Raw genomic sequence first — 23,976 nt, forward strand, 5'->3', positions numbered from 1 at the left:
AATCTGCACTCGAAATGCAGAAATTCAAAACAGCGGATCCAAAATCCGTCTAAATAATTATAGAAAAATTATTTTGGCATTGAGAAGGGATGAATTCATTCAACAATTTTATTTGTTTCATTGACTGAAATAATTCAACATTTTCATTACAAGAATGAAGTAAGAAATTTAATGTTTTTTTTTCTCTAAAATTTATACAACGCCGGGAAACTGCAGGAAACTCCATGTCGATAAAGCGCGCCCCCGTTGTTATCGACTGAGCAAAAAAGTACAAATTAAAATGAAACTAATTTGAGGTTCTCGAGAACAGTCATTGCTGGATTTCCGGGTTCGTATTAAGGACGAGCCGCAGCGTTGTCGTGTAGGAAAAGGCTGATGACAAATACTGAAAACGGAAAACCAACTTTTAAAGAAAATTTGAATATTCTTCATTAATTTTAACTATTCAAATGCGTATGCGCGCGCACCGTAGCGTAAGAACGCAAAGAAAGAACGGGTATGAAGCCAGCAATAGAAACAATGACAGGTCGCTGAGATCGGTGAAGAATCATCGAATAATTTTTCATCATTCGAGACGATTCATCCGGCCACGAAGCGTCCCACACAGCGTCACCCATCATGTCGCACTAATCATAGGAATTAAGTCTATAGAATATATAGTTGCACGAATATCATTTTGGCTTTCGAGAATGAACTCTCAATCCAAGTCTACAATCAAGGAGCCAATTTCAAATGAAAAATTCCCATCGAAAAAGTAAATTATTCGATAGATAACGTTATTATTCCTACTATAGTCTCACTTTGACCCTTAAGATGATGGATCAGTCGGTAATCACAAGCGTGAGTGCGAAAGAGATAGCTGCAAATTTCGAAAAGGAAATTTTTCCACATCGTTCGTCTGATCGAAAAAATAAAAATGTCATCGGATTTTTGCGATCGTGCTGCGTACGATGACATTATTATTATTTTAATCGGACGAACGATGTCAAAGAGTTTCAATTTCAAAAATTCGAGTGTACGGTGCGGCGAACTGATAGGCGCAATACAAAACACTGCGAAGGCTTTTTCTCAATAGTTTGACTACCCTTCTCGATTGAATTGCCATTTGAACACTTTTTAACTTCTTTCGCGACGAATAAATAAGATTTCGTGAAACACTGACATTTTTATGCTCGGATTAAAGATTAAAAATTAAAGTGATAAATAAAAATAGATTTGTACTTTGATTCTCGGGTTACTTGCAGTTTAACTTTCAGTACCCCAGCACAAATATCCTGTTTTTTTATTAGATAAATGTGTTATCACTGTTATCACTATCGAGAAGAATCGATTTTCTCGAAGAAAAGGAAACAAAATTACAACCCTTGAAAGTTGCCTGCAATGGATTCTCTTGCTACCGGAAAAAGCTTGCAATAGCCCTGCATGATTCAGTCGGGGATTCGAATTCCCGGACGATCTCACTGAAATTCAAAGGGCTCAATGAAACCCACCACTCTGATCAAGTTGTCCGCAGGCCAGCAGCAAACGAAGAGGTTCATTCCTGCGACCAAAACGACTGGTCCAAATTGTATTTTGACTGCAAGAGGTTGATTCTTCGATGGCAATATGGAAATAATGAAGTGAAAAAATGGAATTAGTGTAAATAACAGAGCAGACCTGTGGATCGTTTAACACTCACACTCAACAATTGGAGGCCACTGAAAATGGTGCCGAAGCCACAGGCAATCGACGTGGTAAGAACGATGTAGGAAGCGGTGTGGCAAACTTCTCTGGCGTACGAAAGCAGCCGTTGATGCTTTTGAACGAAGCATCGTAAGCTGTTCAAGTCAGAGACGTTTTTTATTTCAAGGGTGAGAATTTCGAGCCTAGCACCGGCGAACCACAACATCAAAGCAGTTTGGCAATCGATAGTCGCGCCTGTGGAGCACTGGAAGCCAACGAAGCTCTGATGCAAATAAATCGCGTATTTAACGAAGCGAGAATCGACGGAGAACGGGTAAGCCGCGTCAGTTGGAAACTCTTGAGGAAGGAACAACGGTCCACAGATAACACCGAGCGCCGTCACATAATTGACAGCAGTGATTAAAACGTGAAACGCCAAAGTCCTGCCGACGTAGTCCTCGAGAACTTTTTTTTCGTGAGGCTTTGCAGCTTTCAAAAAGTCTTCCATTTCGCTGATCAATATCTACAGCTGACAGATTTAACTGGCCAACCAATTATCGGAGTCAAGTCGATCACAAGCTCTATCAAAACCTTTCATTTTACCTGCGTACGTCTTCGTTGCATTCTATACGCAATCATCTTTGCGAGATAATTGCATATCGCACCAACGAAACAGGCCGATTGGGTGAACACGAGGGAATTCGATTGATTAGTGTACATCGAAAGGAGAAGAGGCACGAGAAGGCCCACGGACGTTGCAACAGAAACGTACCAAATTATTTGCAGCTTCACGTTCTGCTTCTTCGTACTTGTCTTAGACGAGGGCCAGCTATGGGCCAAGTAAACGCTCACTCTTGTGAACCGAACTGCCGCATCGATACTAACTCCCATAGCTGTGGCAAAAGCTCAGCCCCGTACGACCCCACTGTTACCTCACTACTGCGATTCTGCAATTTCCCTGAGCTCTTTCCACCTACAAAGGTAAACGTAATTCAACTTCATTGTCGATTTGATGAATAAGAAACGAGCCCTTCTCCTGTCGATGATATTATCCGCGGCTCAAAATATGCCCATAATTTTCCAACGGCATGGGAAATTGGCTTAACGTTGGAACAACCGTGGGAGACGACGAGCCTTGCGCCAATTACTGGCCGTCATTACGCTCCGAACGCTTAGCTAGATTATTTATAGTGGAAGAATCTTCACAAGCGCAATGTTTTCCTACCTTAATTCACATCGATTACTGTGCATTTATCTTCGGTAATCGTCGGGCTGTTACAATTTTCAGAATTCTCAACGCGCTTATTAACACTTTGAAGAGGGGTTGCAGCCGAACCCAGCGCCGGAGGGTATGCGAACAGCTGCATCGACGCAGCGACTTCTTTTCGATTGTTTGTTACTCTATCACCCTCGGGATTTCATTGCATACGACTTTCGCTCTTCAAACAGAAAACTTCACGAGTTGCGGCGATCGCTTCAGTATCCTACCAACGAATCGATCCCTCGGTGAGCCCCTTCTGAAATAAATAATAAATAATGGCTTGAGCAGAGTGAATATTCAAGCTGGAATTCTCCAGTCACGTTTTCCAATGAGTGCTTTCAAATTTGAATAAAAATCGTGGAAAATGTTATGATGGAAGTCGTTACTTCGGACAGCAACTCGGAAACTTTAACATTGCATATTCAGTCCATACCGTTTTTCCCAATGTAAATCGAGTTATCGAAGCACGTCGGAGGAAAAGGTAATAAATGGTTGAAATTCTTGTTATTTTTCAACAAACGTCGAAGAATTTTATTAACCTTTGGAGGGGGAGATTTTTACGTTGACGCTAACCAGATCTGTCCTTAAAAGGATAAAAGAAAAAATCGGCGACAAAGTTTTGTAGAGCTGTTGGATGAACTGGGAAATTTTTTGTGCTCTCCATAAAAACAAACTTTCATGCCTCTGTGTGTGCAACCTTTTCTTTGAACCAAATTAAAGTGTACTTTTAATTCGAATGAGTTTTCGAGATACTCTTGAACTTGGGATTTTCGGATTCTTTTTTTCAAATAGTAATTTTACGATCAAGGTAAACGGTAATGAGTTAAAATGACTCAACAGTTCTAATTCAGAGTCAGAATGGAATATCATTTATTAATATTAATTTATAAATATTAAGGGCTTACACTTGTGGTGGGCAGAAAGATAGAACATTTTCGTTACAACCGGCATTTTTTTTAAATCAAATTTTTTACAAATCCTTCGTCCAGGCCCAAGCTATTACTATAATAAATAAGTGGTATAAATTTGATATGGGTCGGATTAATAGTTTTTTAGGTATCATGTCCACCGCGACTGATGCTCGAAAAAAGGTGCTACTGGAGTACAGCTCGAGTGGCGCCATACTGAGAAATTTTTTGACCAAAAAAATTGTACAAGTACACGAGCATGTGTACGAATGAATGTCGTTCACAGTTTTTCAATAAACATTTATTTTCTTGCGAAAAAAAAATCAAGAAAATCACCTTTTTTCCCCACTGCAAGTGTATAAAGGCAACGTATGCCTTGGACCAGCCTAAACTCCTTCTATGGAAGGGAGAAACTCGACGGGGGTAAAGCCTAGGTCAAGAGACGTCCTGCATGTCTTTTGCCAAGGTCGTTCTCCATTGTCATTCTGTAATTTTCGCAAGTCGACGTTAAGTTCAGTTAATTAGTAAATATTTATGAAAAGGACTTGTCCCTTTCCGCATCCAATAGGATATTACACCTTTTTTTGAGAACTATTTCAAAATAATCCTGAGATCGTAATAAACCAGTGGAATTTTTATTTAAATTTTATAAGACCGAAAAGTGCCTTAAAAACTGTTTTTTATTTACAATTTTCAATTTTCGCGCGGAAACGCTAGCCGTCATGTTGTTTCGGTTTGTGACGTAACTCCGTTAGTAAACAATACAATTGCGAAAGACCAAGTAACAAGATTTGTGAATATAATGAGTTAAACAATAGCATATCATTGGTGTTTCGTGCCTGAATGCGATAATACAAGTGTAAAAATGCCAAAAAAATTGTGGATTCATCGCCACCATCGACATATTTATCATTGGTAGATTTGTATTTTTTGCTTTCACAAAACCGTCTTCCATGATGCGATTTTAATAAAATGAATGATAAAAGTCCACAAACGTGCATAATAACTTGTAAAATTTCAAAATAACACAGAGCGCACGATAAGAATCTGGATTGTTTTCTATCGGAGTGACGTCACGTTGGAATTCAATATGGCGGATGACGTTTTAGACATTTGGAAAACAGATGAAAAAGGACGATTTTTAAAATTGAATTATAAAATTTACATTGCATTTTTATGAATAAATATTGACGTTTCTCGTTTACTTTTTACGAAATCTATCATAAACATGCATTTTTATATATTTTTTTACATGATGTAAAATACACCCTATTATCCGCTAATTCCGCCTCGATCCGGACTTGGAAAAATTTCAAGTACAAATCGCGAATTTATAGCTCAGTCTCACCCAAACTCTACGAATTTAATTTTCATTGTTTTTAATCAAACTCCAAAATCAATTTAATAATCCAATTATAATCGAACATATTGTAATCAACATTGTAAACCATCTTCGAACGAGCTATTGTAACCGCCCAAATCACAACGATCTACCTAGACAATTATAAGAAGATAATTAAAGAATAATTATAAGAATTATAAGAAAAGAAAGAGAGGAAACCAGAAGAAATCCGGCCAATAAATATTCCACAATAATTAATCAAGAAATATCTTGTGAGTGTTCACGTAGAACGTATTTATTTATTTATAAATATATCCAGACCTCTGAGGGTTCACCTGCACGCCATCGGGGTTGAAACAATCTTACAAAAATCATTCTTGTACTCCCATACTCAAAAGACGTAGCTCTCGTCCCTGGGTAAAGGATTTGAGTGTCTTGAACCGAAAGAAAAGTAAATACCGTGTTGCGTTCCCTGTTGATTCAATATCTCCTACTGGGACGTAAAAATACCTTTCAATACGAACTACGAATAGGGTGAGAGAGTATGAAAAAAACGTAGTGACTGAATGAAGTTTCAAGGACTGCAGTTCTCGATAACGCCATCTGGATCGGAGCGTTAGTGAAATTTTGTTTGGAATTATTCTAATGCCCTTAACTTCACGCTTTTATTTGTCTATCTTTCTAGTTACAAAATTAGTTGGCGATGACGTCGATCTACATGATTACGGGAAAAGTTTCGAACAAAATTCGCTCCCTCCACTGAGAATAATTCGTTCTTGAAAGGAAAAGTTGTATCAATAATTATATTTAACAATAATTAAGACAGTCAAAACAGAAATGAGAAAAAAAAAAGAATAAAATAATCGATAACTTGACTACGAAGAATATCGAATTGACGAAATCGTGTCTGTTCGTATGTTCGAGCGATTTGCAAAGTCATTTATTGAAAAATACCCAAAATAATGTACAACTATTATAAAATCCAAGGGTGAGTGTTTTTTTTTTTTTTTTATTCCATTTGAAGCTGGGAATTATATTTTTATTATTTTATTTATGAGTGAAAAACATGTACCTTCGATATTTGAAAATCGTCGTTCAAGTTGCGCGATGCCGTTTGCTACATCTCAAATAATGGAAAATCTTAAATTTCCGATGGTTTTATTCGCAGAATTACCGGTACACTGGTACACGGTAGTATTGCTAACTCGGTAACGACCGCTGTTACCAAATCCGCCGGGGTCACGTCGTACGTTATATTGAGTAAATTTAACGATTTTTTTCCTCGCCAATTGGACAACGTAGTTTTTCTCATACTTCCCATTGGACTGTGAGCAAGCTCATCAGGATTGGCTGAAATGTAATTACGAACCCTTTTGTGAAATGTCCTTGTTAGAACCAAATTTATATTGGTTCCAAGTATCATGCAGTTGTAAAATTAATTATATCAATACCAGTATTTCATTGATGATTTAGATATCAATATTTATGTACCGAAAGTCGTTGAGTAAGTTATTAAATCTTAAAATTATATTTGTTGTAGTGAAATTTTTAATCGAAATTAAAATCAAATTACAGGTGAAATTGGGTGTTTCTTTTCGACTAATCGACTTCTTTTCGAGTAATCGACGAAAAAATCGATTACTCTTCTATTTTTCAATATTTCGTATCAATTTTTCGGCAATTCATAATTTATGTCGTTTGTTCGAGCTTTATGTGGACTAATACAATGATTTCAAGTTAATTGTTTGAATAATTTTGTTTGTTTTTTTTTTATGAAAAAATATTTGAAAAATGCTTTGAGCTTGTTTTTAAACTCACCTATCTCGTTATAAACAATGGAGTCCGTTTGTACACGTTCACAAGTTTTATGCGTTTCGCAAGCAACTAATACCGGAATATTGAAGGATTTAGCCATAAGTGAAACTTGTGCTGTACCGACTCTTGACATGACTGCGCCGTTCGCCAAAATTGCATGCGCCCCGAGGAATACTTTGCTTACCTAATAATGAAAATATTAAATATTTAAAAAAAAATATAAAATGAATTGTTTTTTAATTAATTGAGAAGTGAGAGAAATTCATATTTGTGTTTGCAAGAAATACGAATTTGCAAATATTTCGGAATATCCCTTACCGAGGGCATAATGAAACTGAGAGCATTGATCAAAACGTAAGAACATTCGAGTCCGTGTTTCGCTAATCGTCGAAGTTGTTCTCGACCCTCGAGCCACGGTCTTCCATCGACAACTACCACGCGAAATTGTCTGCCAGCATCATGAGCATCACAGAGAATTTTATAAATCAACGAAGAGCTGTAAAAAAAACGAATCTATTTCATCAACACAAAAAATCCTTTATGAAGTTGTATTATTTGAAACACACTTAAAAAAAAATAGTTGTTATTTTGATAACACGAAATTAAAGAAAAAAGGAAATTCTTTTTTTAGATTGGAATAATAGTTTGACAATAATCTTGACACGTACTATCCATAAGTCAAGATAACATCTCCATTGGAAATTTTTGTTTGAATTGTGATAGAAATCGCTTTGTCGGCCAGTTGAATTTGTTCTTGAATGTAGGTGTCAATGGCATTGCCCAATCTCGATTTAGCCTGCAAAAATGGAATGTGTTTAGAAACAGCCAATAATTTTAATTGAATATATGACAAATATCGAAACAAAGGAATTGTTTCTCATCAATGCAAAAAGAAGTTAAAACATCATAGAAAGCAAGAAATAATGGGAATGAAAATACAGTAGATTTTTCATAGAAGATTCGAAAAACAATTTTCGTATTCCAGTCTTCACTGAAATGTGACGGAAACTCAATTTATTTGCTTCCTTAATAGGTTTATGATTAACGTACATCTTCGTCGGGCGTAGTCGCTTCTAATTGGGTCATTTGCCATTTGAGGTGCCTAAGAGCATTCTGCATCGAAACAGCGAGGGGTCGACAGTGATGAAGATAAGCGGAAGATTCTTGTAAACTCGTTTCGAGTCCTCTCGTGAAATCAGCCTGAGAAGATCTTTCAAAATCGTGGATAAGTTGTTTCACTGCAGCTAAAAGAGCGACGCATCTCGCGTTACTACCGACAATGACTTTGTCGGCATATTGAACACCTAATCGTACGATTGCGGGATGAATATTTGAATTAACGATGGGCACGTTAATGAGAGCTTGTTCTCTCTCGTGATAAAGATGTTTAAACAAATTAACTTCGTGTGGATTGACAACGTGCGGTTTGACGATTTTTCCTCGGTTAGCGATTTTTTTCGTTTCCTCTAACTTTTCAGGTACTGGTTTACCAATTTCCTGTACAATCTCCCCGGATTTTGGCTTCTGCTTCTCTGAAATTTGACTCTGTTTCGCTGCCCTCTGAGCTTCCTGTTTCGCTCTTCTCTCAGCTCGTAATTCTGATTTACTCTTTTCCTCGATTTTCGGTTCCAACCGCAGTACAACTTTATCGACTTCGGTTTTACCTTTGCAAACCGGTGAAATTGTGACTTTGTTAAACTTTGCTATAATCTCACCATCAACGACGTCGCCCCGCGACTCTCGACTTTTCTGCTGCGAAGTTTCGGTCACACTCGCGGTTGAACTTACATTTTTCACGATTTCCGGTTTTGCTACTTTTACCTTGTTTTTCGCGGCCGCTTTTGCAGCTTTTTTCGCCTCGCGATCCGCTTTTATTTGATCGCGAGATTTCTCTTGGGAATTCATTTTCCCCGTTACTTGATCGCTCATTGTACAATCTCCAGGATTCTCGATCTTTAAATCCAACTCGCTAACATTCTCGTCCAAGGCGTTGACGGATTTTTTCTTGTCACACGTTTTTTTTTGATCCGGGAGACTTGACGACTCTTCTATAGTAACCGAAGCGACTTTGGGCTCTTCTCTCGTTTCTCTCTCAATGATTATTCGTGAGCTTCTACCAGTTATAAAATTCTTCACGGAATCGATCGTTATTATTCCCGATTCGTGATCCTCCTTAATTCGTCTGGACGAATCGCTGCTCGATTTTGTGCTTTCGTTGAGTTTACGGTTCTTTTCGTTTTCGAGTAATTCGTGTTCGTTCGCCGTTACTGTCGTGCCGTTCGAAAATTCGTTGTTGCTCGTTGATTTACTGGACGAAACGATTATTTCGTCGCGGAAAGATTTATCCTCTTGTAACGGTGAATCCAAAGTTTCTGGTTTGTCGATCAATATTTTCTCCGAACTTTCGTCGTTTTGAGTCTTGTTTCTTTTTCGTAATCTTCGTGCTTTCGATTTGCTCAAAGAATCTGTGACTCGAGAATCGTCCGGATTTTTCGAATCGATCGATTGCTCAGTTTCGATGCTCTGCACTATTGAATTACCGTTCTCCGCCGCTCGTCTCGCGCTTATCAAACGCTTCCTCCTTATGTGTCTCGCTCGTGAACGCGTTATCTTTGGCTTTATCTCTCCCTCAACCAACTGTAACAATTTCCAAAATGTTAATCAACCAACGCACAAATACCGAAGAATTTTTATTTCAAGCACTTTTTGTTTTTCAAGCAAAATGCACATCGTTATCCAACACACGAAAAATTCAGATGGACAATATGTGAATTCCACACCTAGAGAATGGAATATTTCTTACTAAAAAATTATGGTCTTCAGGCAGAGTTTAAAAAGTATAAAGAATCTGATAATTCATAATTGAAGAAAGCTCGTGGTGCACGATAAATTTTATAAATTTTACCACTAAAAAATTTTCCAAGCGTTGATAGGAAATAAAAAGTTCTTATCCTATTGGATCGAGTGGCTAAGATTTTGAACTGACTATCAAAACTTTCAAGTATCAGCATTTAAAGATGAATCGTCCATATACCCATATTAATAAATTCATTGCATAGAAATTTGGTATGCAGCAGATCATAAAAAAGTCTGAGAATCACAACTGCCCAAAGGATGTTAAGATTAATATGCGATAATTGAATCAAAAAAATTTTTAACAGACAAACTTTTGAACTTTTCCAGATACTTTCCAAAAGTTTTTTGAATTTTAATCTGAGAATACTTTCAAATGAGGAACAAGCGTTATTCGTTTATAAAATATTTTTGAAAAAGTCATAATGTATTAAGGTTAAAGCCATGTCAGTTCAAAACTTGATATATTGCTACAGAAGTAGCTTTCAAAATTACTACCAAATTAGAGAATCTAAATAAAGAACACACAAAACAGAGATGAAAGGATGTCGTTACTTATCCTACACCGACAGAAAAATTCTTTAGTATGATCATCAGTGAGGATTTAATACGAAGAGAATTAATCACAAGTTTTTCACAGAGTCGTTACAGCATTATTTAATCCAAATTTTAGTGGAATTTTTATACCGGTGTATCGATAATAAGGTTGCAAATGTGTACCTTCTCATCCATCGTCACTGTATCAAAGCACAGACCTCAGACATATAAATAGTGTCCCACTATGAAAATGAAATAGAATTGGTGTTCACTATAATTTCGTAATTATTAACAAATCGAATTTTTATGAGCTTAGATAAGATTCGTTGTCTTGTAACATTGATGGAATCGAAATTATTTTTCGCTTCGATTTTACAAAATTCGAAGAGGATTGACATGATTTGTTGGTTGCAAGATTTTGACTGATTCACAGGACTGTACGCGTTCTATAAAAGTGTGATGAAATAACTACGTTCGAGCTGTAGAGAATTGGTATTTTTCCGACATCCTAACCTACAAAATAACAATTGATTGCTATTTTTTTCACGTTCAGCAGGGATTTATCGTCGTTACAAAAATACAAAAGCCAATAAAATTCTTTCATCTTACCGAAATCGATCAAATGGCAATGTTAAACAATTTTTTTCCTATAGTTTCAGCATCTGTATGTTTTTAGGAATACTCAACGCTCAGACATATGTTTATTAGGAGCGGCCATGTTGTTTTTTTATACTTCTTTCGTATCCGCATCTGGTCGGAAAATGATCGGTGTGAATGACCGCGTAACCTCAAATTATAATTCAATTTTCTTACATCTTTAAACACTGTGAACATTAGGAATGAAGATTTTCCAAGTTTTCCTACTCCAATTTTTCAGACGCCTTGGTAAACTGATGTAATAACGATTTTTGAAAGATGAAAAATACTGCCATTTTCCCCATTTCCATGCTTCAATCATACTCTGTACGGTTAGGATTCCAAAATTTTCGAAAGAAAAAAAAATTCAAATTATACGAATTTCTCATGATACTATGAATTTCGATATTTCAATCGTTCAAACCGTGTAAAAAATGATGTGCAAAGGAATAGTTTATATCATAATCACTTGGAGTGGTAATGTCTGAAATTTATCCCGATTTATCACGACAAAAAGTTTGTGATACGTGGTATTAACAATAACAGAATAGGAATGAAATTGAAAAAACGATTTTGGTTTTTTTCCATTTATTTATACAATAAATTTTGTTTTCGATGTTATTTACTTCTTCTGCGCCGCAGCAGCTTCATCCTCGCGTTGATACGATTGCAAGAGTTCTTGTTTCTTGGCAGCGATACGTTCGGCTCTTCGTTTACGTGCCTCACGAACTTTAGTACGACGTGCCTCGGCCTGATCCGAAAGCATTTCAGCCCTAGCTTTCTCGGCTTTTTTCTTGTGGATATACTCCATCAGTACTCTCTTGTTCTTGAACACGTTTCCCTTGGCTTTCATATACAGAGCATGGTAAAGATGCCTGTCGATTTTCTTCGTCTCACGATATTTTTTCAACAGTCGACGAAGAACTCTCATACGTTGAATCCAAAGATCCTAATTTAAGAGTAAAATAATTATTTATTTATCTCTAAATAAAATCGGATGCTTATCTGAGTTTTTTGCCTCTGATCCATAAATAAATAGAAGAAACAAATTACTTTTGTTTAAGCCATCAATTTTCTTTGTGACTCATTAAAATAGATTATTTGCTTTTAGTAATTTTTTTGAATTTTCATTGCAAAAAAGAATGGTTATTTTGTTGAAACTAATTCACTAAGAGTTTACTGAAATTTAGACTGAAAAGCAAAGTCATTAATTACCTTTTGAGGTGTACGAGCATTCGCTGTACCTTTCCTTTTACCAAAACCACAATGACGACCTTTACGTCTAGCTTCGGTGTTTTTGCGAACTCGAGCTCTGGAGTGCACCGCCACAGGTTTCTTGATGATTAAACCATCCTTGATCAACTTACGGATGTTTTGGCCTATCAAAACATTTCATTGAATTTTTTACTCCAGCCATTCTTTATACTCATAGTCATGAAAAACATGATATCATTTAAATTATTGATCTTTCTTTCATTATCATTCATTGTGTACTTAAAACGCGAGTTACAAGTTTTTCCAAATCAGAGCAAGCTATTTTTTAATCAAAAGTATTTTTGTTCAGAATTCTTCGACATTCGAGACATGGGTTTTTTTTGTGTATCGCAACAAATTTGGAAGTGGATTTTGATCTTCATGTTTGTCTTACAATTAATATAAACTGAAAGAGGAAAGCTTACGAGAATTAGTGTTGGCGATCTCGTTGATTTCATTCGGATCCAGCCAGACCTTCTTTTTTCCACATCGCATAACCGAGGCGGCTAGCCTCTTTTGTAATTTGAGAGAACTGAAAAAGAAAAAGTGAGGTTATGAAATAGCTCTTGATCGAAGACTTTCCATTTCGCTATTCACTCATTTTCACTTGACAAAAAAGTGGACAAAGCTATCGAATCGTAAGGAAATGATACAATTAGGAAAAGCTTTTCGCCAATAAAATAGAAATTTCGTTTCTCTGTGAATGATGCCATGTGGTGATCGTCAACACGATTGACTTCCCGGCATTAAGGTATAAAACCTCGTATTTTTGATGAAAAACTTATTTATTATTGAGTAACAATATTGGACACAACTGATTCCACGTTTTTGTGCAAACTTTTATACGTATTTTTCGTTAATTCGATGATTTTTAGAGAAAAACGTGTACCTCATGACGGAGCCTCAGAGTCCTTCAGGGTAAAGAAGATCAAGATGGCCGCGATCTAATATCCGTATTGTTAAAATCAAGAAAAAAATTAAAATTTTACAAAAAGCAAAATTTAAGTGATTTGAATATTTCAAAAAATGTTTAATTAATTAAAAATTTTATCTCTAGTGAAATTACGTATTTTTATTAATAATAACAAATTAGTAACACTCGCTTGAGTGAATCTCCGTGTATTAGCCGAACGACCTCTAATTCCGGTTCGGGCATCTTCGGTTTTTTCAGGCGTGTGTGTACAACTCGTCCATCAAAGTGTTTTCTGATAGTTATATGATTGAAAAAATATAAAAAGTGATCAATCGAAGTTCTTAAAATTCATATTTTTATTATTGATTTTCAGTCTTTCGATCTAATAGCATTTTTATTGTTGCATAACATCGAACGTCAAGAATTTGATTTTTTTACCCATCTCTGCTATTACGAAAAAATCATTTTCATCCAAACCAAGAACATTCATCGCACATCCTCACGATGTTTTTTAAAGCATAAAAACGTTAAATTTCACACTAGATTTAAATGCACACCGAAGATTTTCCTATGAATGCTCTGCTTTACCGATCACTCTTCAGTGACGATGTTTCACGGAAACATCGTAAGATGGCACTACTAGTGCGTGTCAGTGACAGAGTGGAACGAATATAGACTACAATGTTTGCTGCTGAACGTCTGAACGGTGAACGTCGAAAGTCAGTTGTGTCACGATCTCACGACCGCCGCGACGAGTTTTTTTCCCCGTGTTTGTCACAATAACACTGGCGAAAGTGACGCCTATTCACGAGAAATCTGTTGACGTTCAAATTGCCAACACAATCTGAATCTTCGATTCGAGAGAATCTTATTATTTCTTTTTATGGTCAATAAAAATTCTCACGAAATGACCACTGTTAACAAAGATTTGCAACGAGAACGTGAAAAATGTACGTTTAATCCGATCGAGCTGACGAATTATCTCGATGGAAGTCCGGAGAAAACAGCCAAACGTCGTGAGAGAGGTAACAATGAAATAATTATTGGCTCATGTGATGATAACGACAATCAAACGTTAACGCACGTTGGAGGGCAAAAATACGGCATTGAATAATTCAACGTTTTTTTCTTTGTGACATTTCAAGAATGTCGGAATTGAATTGCCTTTGAAAGTAAATCTCACCAACATATCGATTATCCTAGGAGAGATCGCTGCATCACGCAAGTGGTCCAAAGTTCGCGAGAGATAAAAACCGGTGAGACAACGCTCCGTCAGAGAAGTTGCAAAAAATTTACGAAATCGATACAATTTTCTACAAGATTTCACACTGTCAATGCTGCAACATTACAAATGAAGCGATCAAAGTCTGACTAATGGGAAATGTGAATCTCATGTCGATCACAAAAACAAAGATTCTCAAATAACGAAATAAAAAAAATTGTTTATACTATAATGAACCTGATCGATGGATCATACAATTTAATAGCGACACAATAATAAAAAACGAAAAAAAGCCTGCTCAAGGTGAAAACAAATTGCAAAATTAGCTTCGAGAACTCATTTTTTTGTACAACAAATTGGGGACCTGTCAAATTTTCTAGTGAATAACCATGCGGGCCTCGCTATAAGACTTGACGATCGCTGAACATTTTTTCCAAGTCCATTGTGTGCAAATTATCGATCATCTTTTTTTCCGCGTGCATATAGACATATCGCTGCTGGGGCATTCCACGTCGAATCGGCCCCACTAAAACTTTACACGTTCTTCTTTCACTCATTATTTCTCTTTCTGAGCTCATGGAAAGGAACTCGCCTGATTTCTTCAAACTTTATCTCAATAAATGAGTGCAAGAGAGATTGAAAAATTTCAAATACTGAATCGTAATCGAATCGAGTCATCGATTTCGTACGATTCTCTCGATAAATAAAAAGAAAAAACGTTTTTTTTTTAATTTCTCCTCGAAAACGATGAAAAAATCATGCAGCAGCGAAAGAAAAATGCAAAAGTCGAGTGGTGACCGATTCGTCGTGGAATGCCCGAAATACACGAGTGTACGAGTGAAATATTCGCGAAAATAAGAGTGCGGCAAGGCCCATGGTATTTTCTTTGAATACTGAGCGATGAGAGTCGCTGTCGCGTCTCTCGACGAGCGTCACTTACACAATGATTGACTTTCGCCTTTCGTACATAGTTCGCTTGAAATATTAACACGCGGAAAAATCGAACAAAGTCATAAACTATAAAATCGTAACGAATTATATTTATTTTTCATGTTACCTCAGAGGAGTATATTCTCGGCGACCCCGATCTGCGGGACTCGGGGGTTCCAACTGCATACAAAAGTCATAAAGAGGCTTATGAAGATGCGGTGAAACGAGGCTGCATCATGCTTAAGAAAATTCAGCATCTTCAAGAGCAGGGTAAAGCTGACATGGAGGCTTTCTCGTAAGAATCTCGTCAATAATTATGTTACCCGAAAGATCCATTATTAAGTGGGTACACCACAAAAATGGGCAAAAGATTAAGGAGTTTCGGTACAGGCGATACAATGTTGCCATGCTAAACCATGCTAAAAACATAAAAAATTTCAAAAAGTTTAGAATTTTATAAAATTTGGTGAACATATTCTTTAGTGCCAAATTTGACGATACAAATTTTTTAAGATTTTTCTTCTACACAGTTATCGAGTAATTGATCACTAAAGTTTACGTGTATAAGCATAGCGTTTCCATATATATAGGTATACATTCCGGGCATAAGAAATCTGCTTTAATGCGTAATTACTCGATAACTAAGTAGAAGAAAATTTTGAAAAAATTTGTGTTTTCGCACTTGATGTTGAAGAACATTATCACCAAATTTGATCAATTTCTTAATATTTTGACTTTTGTACCGAAACTCCTTAACTTTTACCGTTTTTGTTTGTTTGGCCAGTTAACAGAGATTAACGAAATTGCTAGAGCCGGTCACACAACGTTAGTCACTGCGAGGAGAAAAACTGTAACGATAAAAAATTTAACAACGGTTTTTCATCTTCGATTATTCCTTGGCATAAATTCGAGAGTAGTTTCCTTTCAGGGTGGAAGCGTTGAAACGTATACTCGTGATAAGCTTGGTTTATTGATACTCGCTTCTGACCATGTTGGCACTATTTTCAGCACAGAAACAATATGCCACACTGCAAAATGGTGCAAGAAAAGCCAAAAACAATCGTGGAATTTGCTTTTCATGCCAGAACCGCGCTCCCCTTTGAAGAAATCTTTTTTTTCCCCTCTCGTCAATTTAAAATAATAAAGTATGAAAACAAATGACTGACTGAGTCTGATGCGAAAAAAAATTGTGATTTTTTATCCTCGTGTATTTTCGCGCTATTGTCGGACGTCGGCGAAATGAAAATTCTTTGAAAATCTGAGCTCAATTTCCCAATATGGGGAGGTCACTATCGAGGGACTCGGTAATGTCTCGGGGCAAGTACACTTTTTCTCTTAAATTGTATTACTTCTGAGTAACCAAGGATCGTGGCACCAAACTGCAATGTCAATCTCGTCCAAACATTTTGAACGAACGAACTTTGTTTCTTCATCAATTAGCGCAAAAATAAGTGGGGGCGCTTGAACGAAATCGATAAATGAAAAAATAAAAACTGAAAATTTGGTAAGACAATTACCTAACATTAGAGCATGACCAGTCGAGAAGTGATAACGAAATGTACGATGGAACAATGAAGCAGTTTATTGCGCCACTAGAGAGAGAAAGTAGACTATTCAAAAGCGGCTCCATGTCGCAGAGATAAGGGCGACAAGCACTCGGAATTCTCATCACACCTTCGCGGAGCTGAAAAGTCTGCTTTCTGTCCATGGTGACAAAAATTGACAACCGAAATAAGAAATAACAAATTTATTAATTGTCAATCAGGTTGGAGTCGACCTTTAGGTGTGAAAAGCCCATCCGCTGATGGGGGCTTCACTAACTCGACCCTCAAACACGCGTGGAGTGGCATGATAGAAAAAAAACATTCAACTTCATTGCAGATGACGTCGAAAATATTTTTCGTTACAACGGCTCTCGTCAAATATTACACACGCCGCACAATAAATGCGAAAGTAATTAAGTTTTTTTTACCATTGAGTGAGAAAAAAATCTTTCTACCCAATAAGTTTGGACACTATCAACATGCGCAGTACTAAAATGATGTAAAACGCCTCATAGTAAACGCGCTCTTTATCGGTATTTTTGTCTTCACTTCGGAAAAATATAATCACTGCATTAGTGAACTGTCACATTCAAATTATGATAATCTTATATTTTTTTTGAGCACGGGCATGAATCTAAACCGGAAAAATCATCCACGGAAATATATAGACGTGTGAACTGCACGGCATCGGGGATTACTACTGTCGCTAAAAAACAAAGCAAAAGTACATGATAAAAAATGTACGCGACAAAAATCCATATGCAGCGTAAAACTAAAATGAGCACAAAAAATAATTTTTTATACTCAAACTGATATCGGGACTTTCAATAATTTTTCTGGATCCATCCGAATGAATCTGGATACCCCGAAGCCTAAGAACGCGACATGATTTTTCCTATCTCGTCTTAAGGGGTGTCTACCCTAATTAGAATTTTCAGAAAATCGTTTTTTTTTTAATGCATTTTTTGAAAGTATACATATTTAAAAGTATCATATACTCAAATTTTATAAAGATCTGATCAGTCTGAGCGTACTTTTGAGCGACGTTTACGTCTCGTTGATCAAATCTCCAATTCTCTGAAACAATTTTTTTTTTTGCAAAAAACGATGAAAGAACGTGCTTTTTCGTATTTTTTGGAAATTTTTTTTTTCTTCAACCATTTTTTTCACTGATGATTCATTTCAGAAATTTTATCGAAAGATCTCACCCATCTGTTTGTCGGACCTGTCTTCTCTCCCATTTTTCTGTACGAAAACTGAGTAAAATAGACATAAAAAAAATCGTGTATTTTAAGAGTGTATTTTTTAAGCCCAACACTTTTTATATCCATTTTTATAATTTATACCGGTCGAAAAAATTCGTGAAAATAGTCTTTTTTTGCCCGTCTAATTAGGCTAGACCCCTTAACGTCTTCAGGATTTCAACATTGTCTGAGTGTTTTTTTTTCTTTTTTCAAAAAACTCATTTTATCCGTTGATTTTTGCCCAAAGAGTTAACAAATACGGACAAGTGTTTGGCTCGTTGAAATGTTCGATTTTTCCACCAACTGAAAGCATTTCGAACTATCGAAAAAGTAACTCATCATACACTTTATAAAAGAAATGGCTCTGTTATAATCTAAAAGTAAATTGAACTCCCGAAAAAAACTCTTTATTTTGAATAACCGAAATTGTGTTATAGAATTTTGTTGTAAAAATCTCTCCTAACAAAAAGCGCCATCCAAAAAACTAGATCGTGCCAGACATCCTCTAAACTCCAGTAAATATTTTATCTTAAAAGATACGACTCTCGAAAGTTGTCAATAAGAGTTGGAAAGGCCGTTGATTCGGTAAAGAGTTTCGGAGTGAGCTCGCTTTCATAACTGTACTTGTATCGAGTCCCACGGTATTCTTGACTTTGAAACATTTTTATTGCTCAACACGACGAGAATAATTGATACTGAAAAATCTCACAGAGCTCTCAATAATTTTAGAAAATTTTTCAATCAACAGAAGTATGATTTCCGGGTGGATGGAAAAAATTTCAAAGGCTCATATTATTTGAAGTTGCAAATCACCACTGACATTCGATGTTTTATTATTGCTCTTCGATTTTCAATTAACAGGCGAAAAATACTTTCCCAAGTAGCGCTTTTACTCTAGAAAATTGAATGAACATTTTTACATTTTTATGTGTCAATTAATTTTTATGTCACATTGTCAGGAACTCGACACTATTTTCGCAGAAAGAAAATCGATGGAAACACAGTGCTCTTGGGTTGAATAAATGCGCAACAGTTTTTCCATATTTCAGTTTTCTGCTTCTCCTCGAGAATTTGTCCAAACTATTGTTTATCTTAAACGTTTTTTATTCACAATCAGCTTTCACATTTAGTATTTTCAGTATTTTTCAGTATTTCAGATGTCAACCTCTTAATATTGAGAGATTTCGCCCCCGGATTTTTATAATTTTTTTTCACAAGGTCCAACAACAGCACGCAAATGCGTTGAGATAAAATTCAAGTTTTTTTTCGCGTCAATCTGTTGTGTGGTAAATTTATTCGAAATATCACCTTTCGCAGGCAAATATTGGGAGGAATGTTGGGTTCGGCGATTTTCAAGGATGGCAATCCTTTGACACTCCATTATGTGATGTTCATACCAGCATTGATGGGTCAAGGAAATGTGGCACAGCAAAGTTTCTGGATTTCCAGAGCCTGGACGTGTAACATTATAGGAACTTACGCCCAGGTACGAGTGATTTTTTTTTCAGAAACTCAATCAAACGATTGCCAATCAATTATGAAATTATAATTTTACGTGACATTTTCTACGATCCGTTAAAATGTTCTGTTTTCACTGGTCAACGGACTTTGAAATTTCAAATCTTTCAAATTTGTATTGTCAGTATAAAATCGATTCTACTGTACGTTAGACGAGAAAATTTCTTTCATCATTTTTCTTCCGACGAAAGCTTTGTTCATTTTTTCAGGCTGTCAATTATCATTGCGTTGATCGTTTCTAACACATTTTTCAAAACCACAATACTGTAGTGGACTTATGTTCGAATCTTTATTCGTCGAATTATGCAGTTGAATCTGCACCGATCAGAAGATTCTCTTATCCGAGCTTGCGGTATCTCGATTTCATCGATAAAGTTTTACGTTCAACGATTCATTAATGCGAATTAATGTGATCAATTATATCGGCAGAAGAGAAGTTTATGTCGGTTATTCTTTAGCACCGCTGAGATTTGTTGGAAGTTTGTGATAATGACGATTTGATCCACAGACTGAATTGGGACACGGAACTTTCATCCGAGGGCTAGAAACGACGGCAACGTACGACGAGAAGACCCAAGAATTTGTACTTAACAGCCCGACCCTGACGTCCTACAAATGGTGGCCTGGTGGACGTTAGTACTTCAGTTACACCGTTCTTATAGATTTTTCTTTACGAAATAACACTTCGTTTGTACGAATGAATTATACTGATTGCTGAACTTTGGACGCAGTGGGTCAGACCGCCAACTATGCGGTAGTCGTTGCACAACTTTACACACGTGGAGAATGCCGAGGAATACATCCATTTATAGTGCAGTTACGTGATGAAGAAACTCACGAGCCTATGCCAGGTAAAAACGAAACGGATGAAAAATGAATGATCTGTAATTATTCGTGTGCACCACAAGCCTGAGGAGTCCGTAGAATCGTGTACAATTATTTGGAAATTTTTATGTCAGCAAAAGAAAAAATGTCAGCAAACGAGTTAAATTCATTGCCAAAATTTCGAATTTACAGTTGAGTCAAAAATTTTCGAAGTAATCTTGAGCTCAGGCCCACTTCGATTGTTCGTTCAACTGTTGTTCGATCGATTAAACAAGAATTCTGATTTTTGACATGTTTTTCAATTCCAGGGATAAAAATCGGCGAAATTGGAGTGAAGCTGGGAATGAATGGAACAAACAATGGATTTCTGGGTTTCGATCACGTTCGAATACCACGAGATCACATGCTGATGAAAAATTCACAAGTAAGAGCGCCCGTTCTTTTTCCTTTCCCCGTCGACGTGGAAAAGGGGATTCAGATGATTCCATTTTTTCAGGTTCTGGAAGATGGTACGTACGTCAAACCTCCTAACGATAAATTGACGTATGGGACGATGATGTTTGTGCGTGTCGTTTTGGTACGTGACATTGCGAGATTTTTGTCGAAAGCTGTCACCATCGCTGTGAGATACAGCGCCGTACGACGTCAAAGTCAAATACAGTCAGAGTAAGTTGACAAAGAAAAAGAACCATTTAAAAGAACAATTGAAGAAAAGGAAATGAGAGAAGAAAAAACAGAAATAAAAAAAAAAAAAGAAAGAATAAGAAAAGGAAGAAAAAAGAAAAAAAAAATACGAATTAGCACGTAGCCAAGACTCGTGTCAGATGTACGTCTTCTGAGTTGTACGACGTCGCGGTGAATGGTCACAGGCAACCAAAAGTTTCATTAGATAAAAGTGTCGAGACTTCCTTACGGAATAAAAAAAAATGTGTTTTCCAAAGAAGATTTGAAATTATATTAACGAAATTATAAGTCATCGAAAGGACAAATTAAAAATACTGCTTCTTAATTCAATTAATACTCGTAAATTTTTACGTTTGAAATTCAATATTGCTGATTCAAACTAATTAGTACGAAAATAAATTATTTCCAGCGCGCCTGAATGTCAAATAATGGACTTTGTGACCCAGCAGTACAAACTATTTCCGAACATTGCGGCTTGTTATGCATTCTTAATGTCGGCAGACTGGATATGGGAAATGTATAACAACGTAACCGCTGAACTGGATAAAGGAAGTTTGGAAAGATTGCCCGAAGTAAGTTCCATTGTAAATTGTAATTAATTTCATAATTATCGACGTCATTACTATGGACATAACGTAAAAAGAGAATTTCCATTTTGTAATTTATTGTTAAGTTATGTTAAGTTATTTTAGTTATCTTTAATGTTTCTGAATGATTGTTAAAGTATGTTTCTAAATCGTGATTTGTAACAGGAAAATGCCAATAAAAAAAAAAAAATTACCATCACAATAATGTGGAAGATGGTAGGCAACAAAATTCGTCAAATGATTCGTGGAAGATTGTCGGAAAATAGTCATTATTATTATTACTATTATTACTATTATTATTATTATTATTATTATTATTATTAACATTAATTGAATTACAGTTACACGCTCTGGCTTGTTGTTTAAAAGCTGTTGCTTCATCGGACGCAGCTACTGGAATCGAGCAGATACGTTTGGCTTGCGGTGGTCACGGTTACATGGGTTCGAGTAATTTACCATCGACGTATGGGATGGTAACTGCGATGTGTACTTACGAAGGAGAAAACACAGTTTTGTTTTTACAAACTGCACGATATCTCCTGAAAGCTTGGAGGCAAGCTCTCGAGGGAAAATCACTCCCGCCGACCGTCAACTATTTAACAGTTCATGCAAAAAGAGGAAAATCAAGGCCATGGAAACAAACGTTGACTTGCATCGTCGTTGCACATCGAGCGGTCGCAGCTGGGTAAAATTTGTTTTTAAAATTTATTGGTTTACATCTGCTGGTTAAAATTTGCTGTTTCGTGTTTTTTAAATAATTTTCGCTCCGACTTTTTTCAACAGAAAAATTCGTCAAGCAACTGAAAATATGGACAAACGCATACGGAGTGGTCTCTCACCGGAGGACGCCTGGAACCACACGAGCATAGAATTCGCTCAAGCAGCGGAGTCGCATTGCCGGGCTTTCCTGGTGTCCCGATTCGTCGAGGCCGTTGGAGCCTTGCCAGATATGTCGAAAGAATTGCGTCAGGTTATTTTTCAACTTTGTGAGTTGTACGCAGTTTATTGGGTCTTACAGCGTCTGGGAGATTTTCTTCGGGTGTGTATCCTTCAAACAACTTAGAATTTGATAGCATAAAAACTAGAGTTACAGTTGAGCGAATAAACGTTTATAAAAATTCATTTTTGCCATAGTTCTCGTGCTTGAAAATCCAAGATGTGCCTTCGCTTCAAAAACGTTTGGAAGAAGTTTTGGCAGCGATTCGTCCCAACGCCGTAGGTTTAGTAGACGGTTTTGACATTCGAGACGAGATTTTGGGCTCTGCGTTGGGTGCTTACGATGGGAACGTTTACGAAAGGCTCTTTGCAGAAGCGATGAAGAGTCCTCTGAACCAAGAGAGCGTGAATAAATCCTTCCACTTGTATCTAAAGCCGCTTTTGAAGAGCAACATGTAGCGTCACGTAGAAAAATTCATCATTTGATATCTCGACAATTGTACTTTAATAACAAAACGTAAAAGTCTTCCAAAATATTTGTTGCCAAGGCCGTTTACGAGGTATTCTAATTCTTTGAACAAAAAAAAATTGGGAACAACATACTTTTAATACTATTTCATCTTCGGAATCTGATTTATATCAGCATCGATGAATTGTAAAAAATCAAAAAACCTTTAGCTGCTAAATCGTCGAACAAATCCAGTGCCTTTCAATTTTTGCTTCGATACTTCAATGTTCGAGAAACAAGAAACTATTGTCGTGCAAAACAATCGACTGAAAGTTATTCATATGCAAAAAAATAATTGTTGTTTCCATATTATTTACTATCATAGTTACGAACAATTCCCTGACAGGGTAATCGTGGATCTTATTTCACATCTTGAACAATTTTTACTGTATTCCTGTAAATATTTTTCAAAAAGTAGTTTCAAAACAAATCATGTATATCTAAAAATATATCAATCGTTAATTCATTTTTAAGAGTGGTTCTGAGAGTGGCAGTGCCAATAATAATAATGAAAAAAAATACTCGAATTATTATAAGGTTATTGGTATAGTTTGAGAATAGGAATCGCACTTTTCTATGTTCTTTTTTTCATCGTTGCATATATGTATAAAGGGAGCAAAAAAACTCGAAACCCTTGTTGTTTTCTTTTTTCAATCCTTTGAAATCCTGAGCAAAAAACTTTACGAATCTGTGAATAACCGAAGCCCCATCGTGGCTAAATTTTCCATAGTACGATTCACCTCTTTTCAACCTTTCATGAGAACTGATTAAAATGGTATTCGATGTCGAATATCCAC

The 23,976-nt window shown here is 36.4% G+C and overlaps 4 protein-coding genes across 8 annotated transcripts; 1 reads left to right on the plus strand and 3 right to left on the minus strand.

The window, feature by feature from the left end:
* Nucleotides 1-81: 81 nt before the first annotated feature.
* On the minus strand, nt 82-4,303 carry LOC122416210 (uncharacterized). The gene is made up of 7 exons (XM_043428964.1): nt 4,168-4,303; nt 2,888-3,179; nt 2,266-2,635; nt 1,679-2,185; nt 1,491-1,592; nt 468-626; nt 82-385 (listed from the first exon to the last, which is right to left on the minus strand). The coding sequence occupies exons 3-7, from the start codon at nt 2,551-2,553 to the stop codon at nt 311-313; spliced, it is 1,131 nt and encodes a 376-aa protein (XP_043284899.1). The 5' UTR covers nt 2,554-2,635; nt 2,888-3,179; nt 4,168-4,303; the 3' UTR covers nt 82-310.
* eIF2Bdelta (eukaryotic translation initiation factor 2B subunit delta) lies at nt 3,770-11,108 on the minus strand. Of its 5 annotated transcripts, none has more exons than XR_006262086.1 (8): nt 10,988-11,108; nt 10,562-10,620; nt 8,039-9,625; nt 7,657-7,784; nt 7,307-7,484; nt 6,992-7,172; nt 6,246-6,523; nt 3,770-4,316 (listed from the first exon to the last, which is right to left on the minus strand). XR_006262086.1 is itself a non-coding variant. In XM_043428959.1 (7 exons), exons 2-7 carry the CDS (start codon nt 10,571-10,573, stop codon nt 6,315-6,317), a joined length of 2,295 nt encoding a protein of 764 aa, XP_043284894.1. In that variant the 5' UTR covers nt 10,574-10,620; nt 10,988-11,108; the 3' UTR covers nt 5,820-6,314. The 5 variants fall into 5 exon arrangements, 3 of the variants coding, with proteins under 3 accessions (XP_043284894.1, XP_043284895.1, XP_043284896.1); XR_006262085.1 differs by lacking the exon at nt 3,770-4,316 and adding an exon at nt 5,820-5,948; XM_043428959.1 differs by lacking the exon at nt 3,770-4,316 and having other exon boundaries at nt 5,820-6,523.
* Nucleotides 11,109-11,585: 477 nt separating this feature from the next.
* On the minus strand, nt 11,586-13,279 carry RpL19 (ribosomal protein L19). The gene is made up of 4 exons (XM_043428966.1): nt 13,158-13,279; nt 12,694-12,800; nt 12,230-12,393; nt 11,586-11,963 (listed from the first exon to the last, which is right to left on the minus strand). The coding sequence occupies exons 1-4, from the start codon at nt 13,160-13,162 to the stop codon at nt 11,637-11,639; spliced, it is 603 nt and encodes a 200-aa protein (XP_043284901.1). The 5' UTR covers nt 13,163-13,279; the 3' UTR covers nt 11,586-11,636.
* A 606-nt stretch (nt 13,280-13,885) lies between these two features.
* Nucleotides 13,886-23,810, plus strand: ACOX1 (acyl-CoA oxidase 1). The gene is made up of 11 exons (XM_043428962.1): nt 13,886-14,206; nt 15,466-15,628; nt 19,439-19,607; nt 20,148-20,271; nt 20,371-20,490; nt 20,773-20,888; nt 20,961-21,130; nt 21,558-21,720; nt 22,077-22,420; nt 22,519-22,774; nt 22,870-23,810. Exons 1-11 carry the CDS (start codon nt 14,065-14,067, stop codon nt 23,128-23,130), a joined length of 2,028 nt encoding a protein of 675 aa, XP_043284897.1. The 5' UTR covers nt 13,886-14,064; the 3' UTR covers nt 23,131-23,810.
* The last annotated feature ends 166 nt before the right edge of the window (nt 23,811-23,976 follow it).

Source organism: Venturia canescens, chromosome 9, assembly GCF_019457755.1.
Source record: "Venturia canescens isolate UGA chromosome 9, ASM1945775v1, whole genome shotgun sequence".
NCBI lineage: Eukaryota > Metazoa > Arthropoda > Insecta > Hymenoptera > Ichneumonidae > Venturia > Venturia canescens.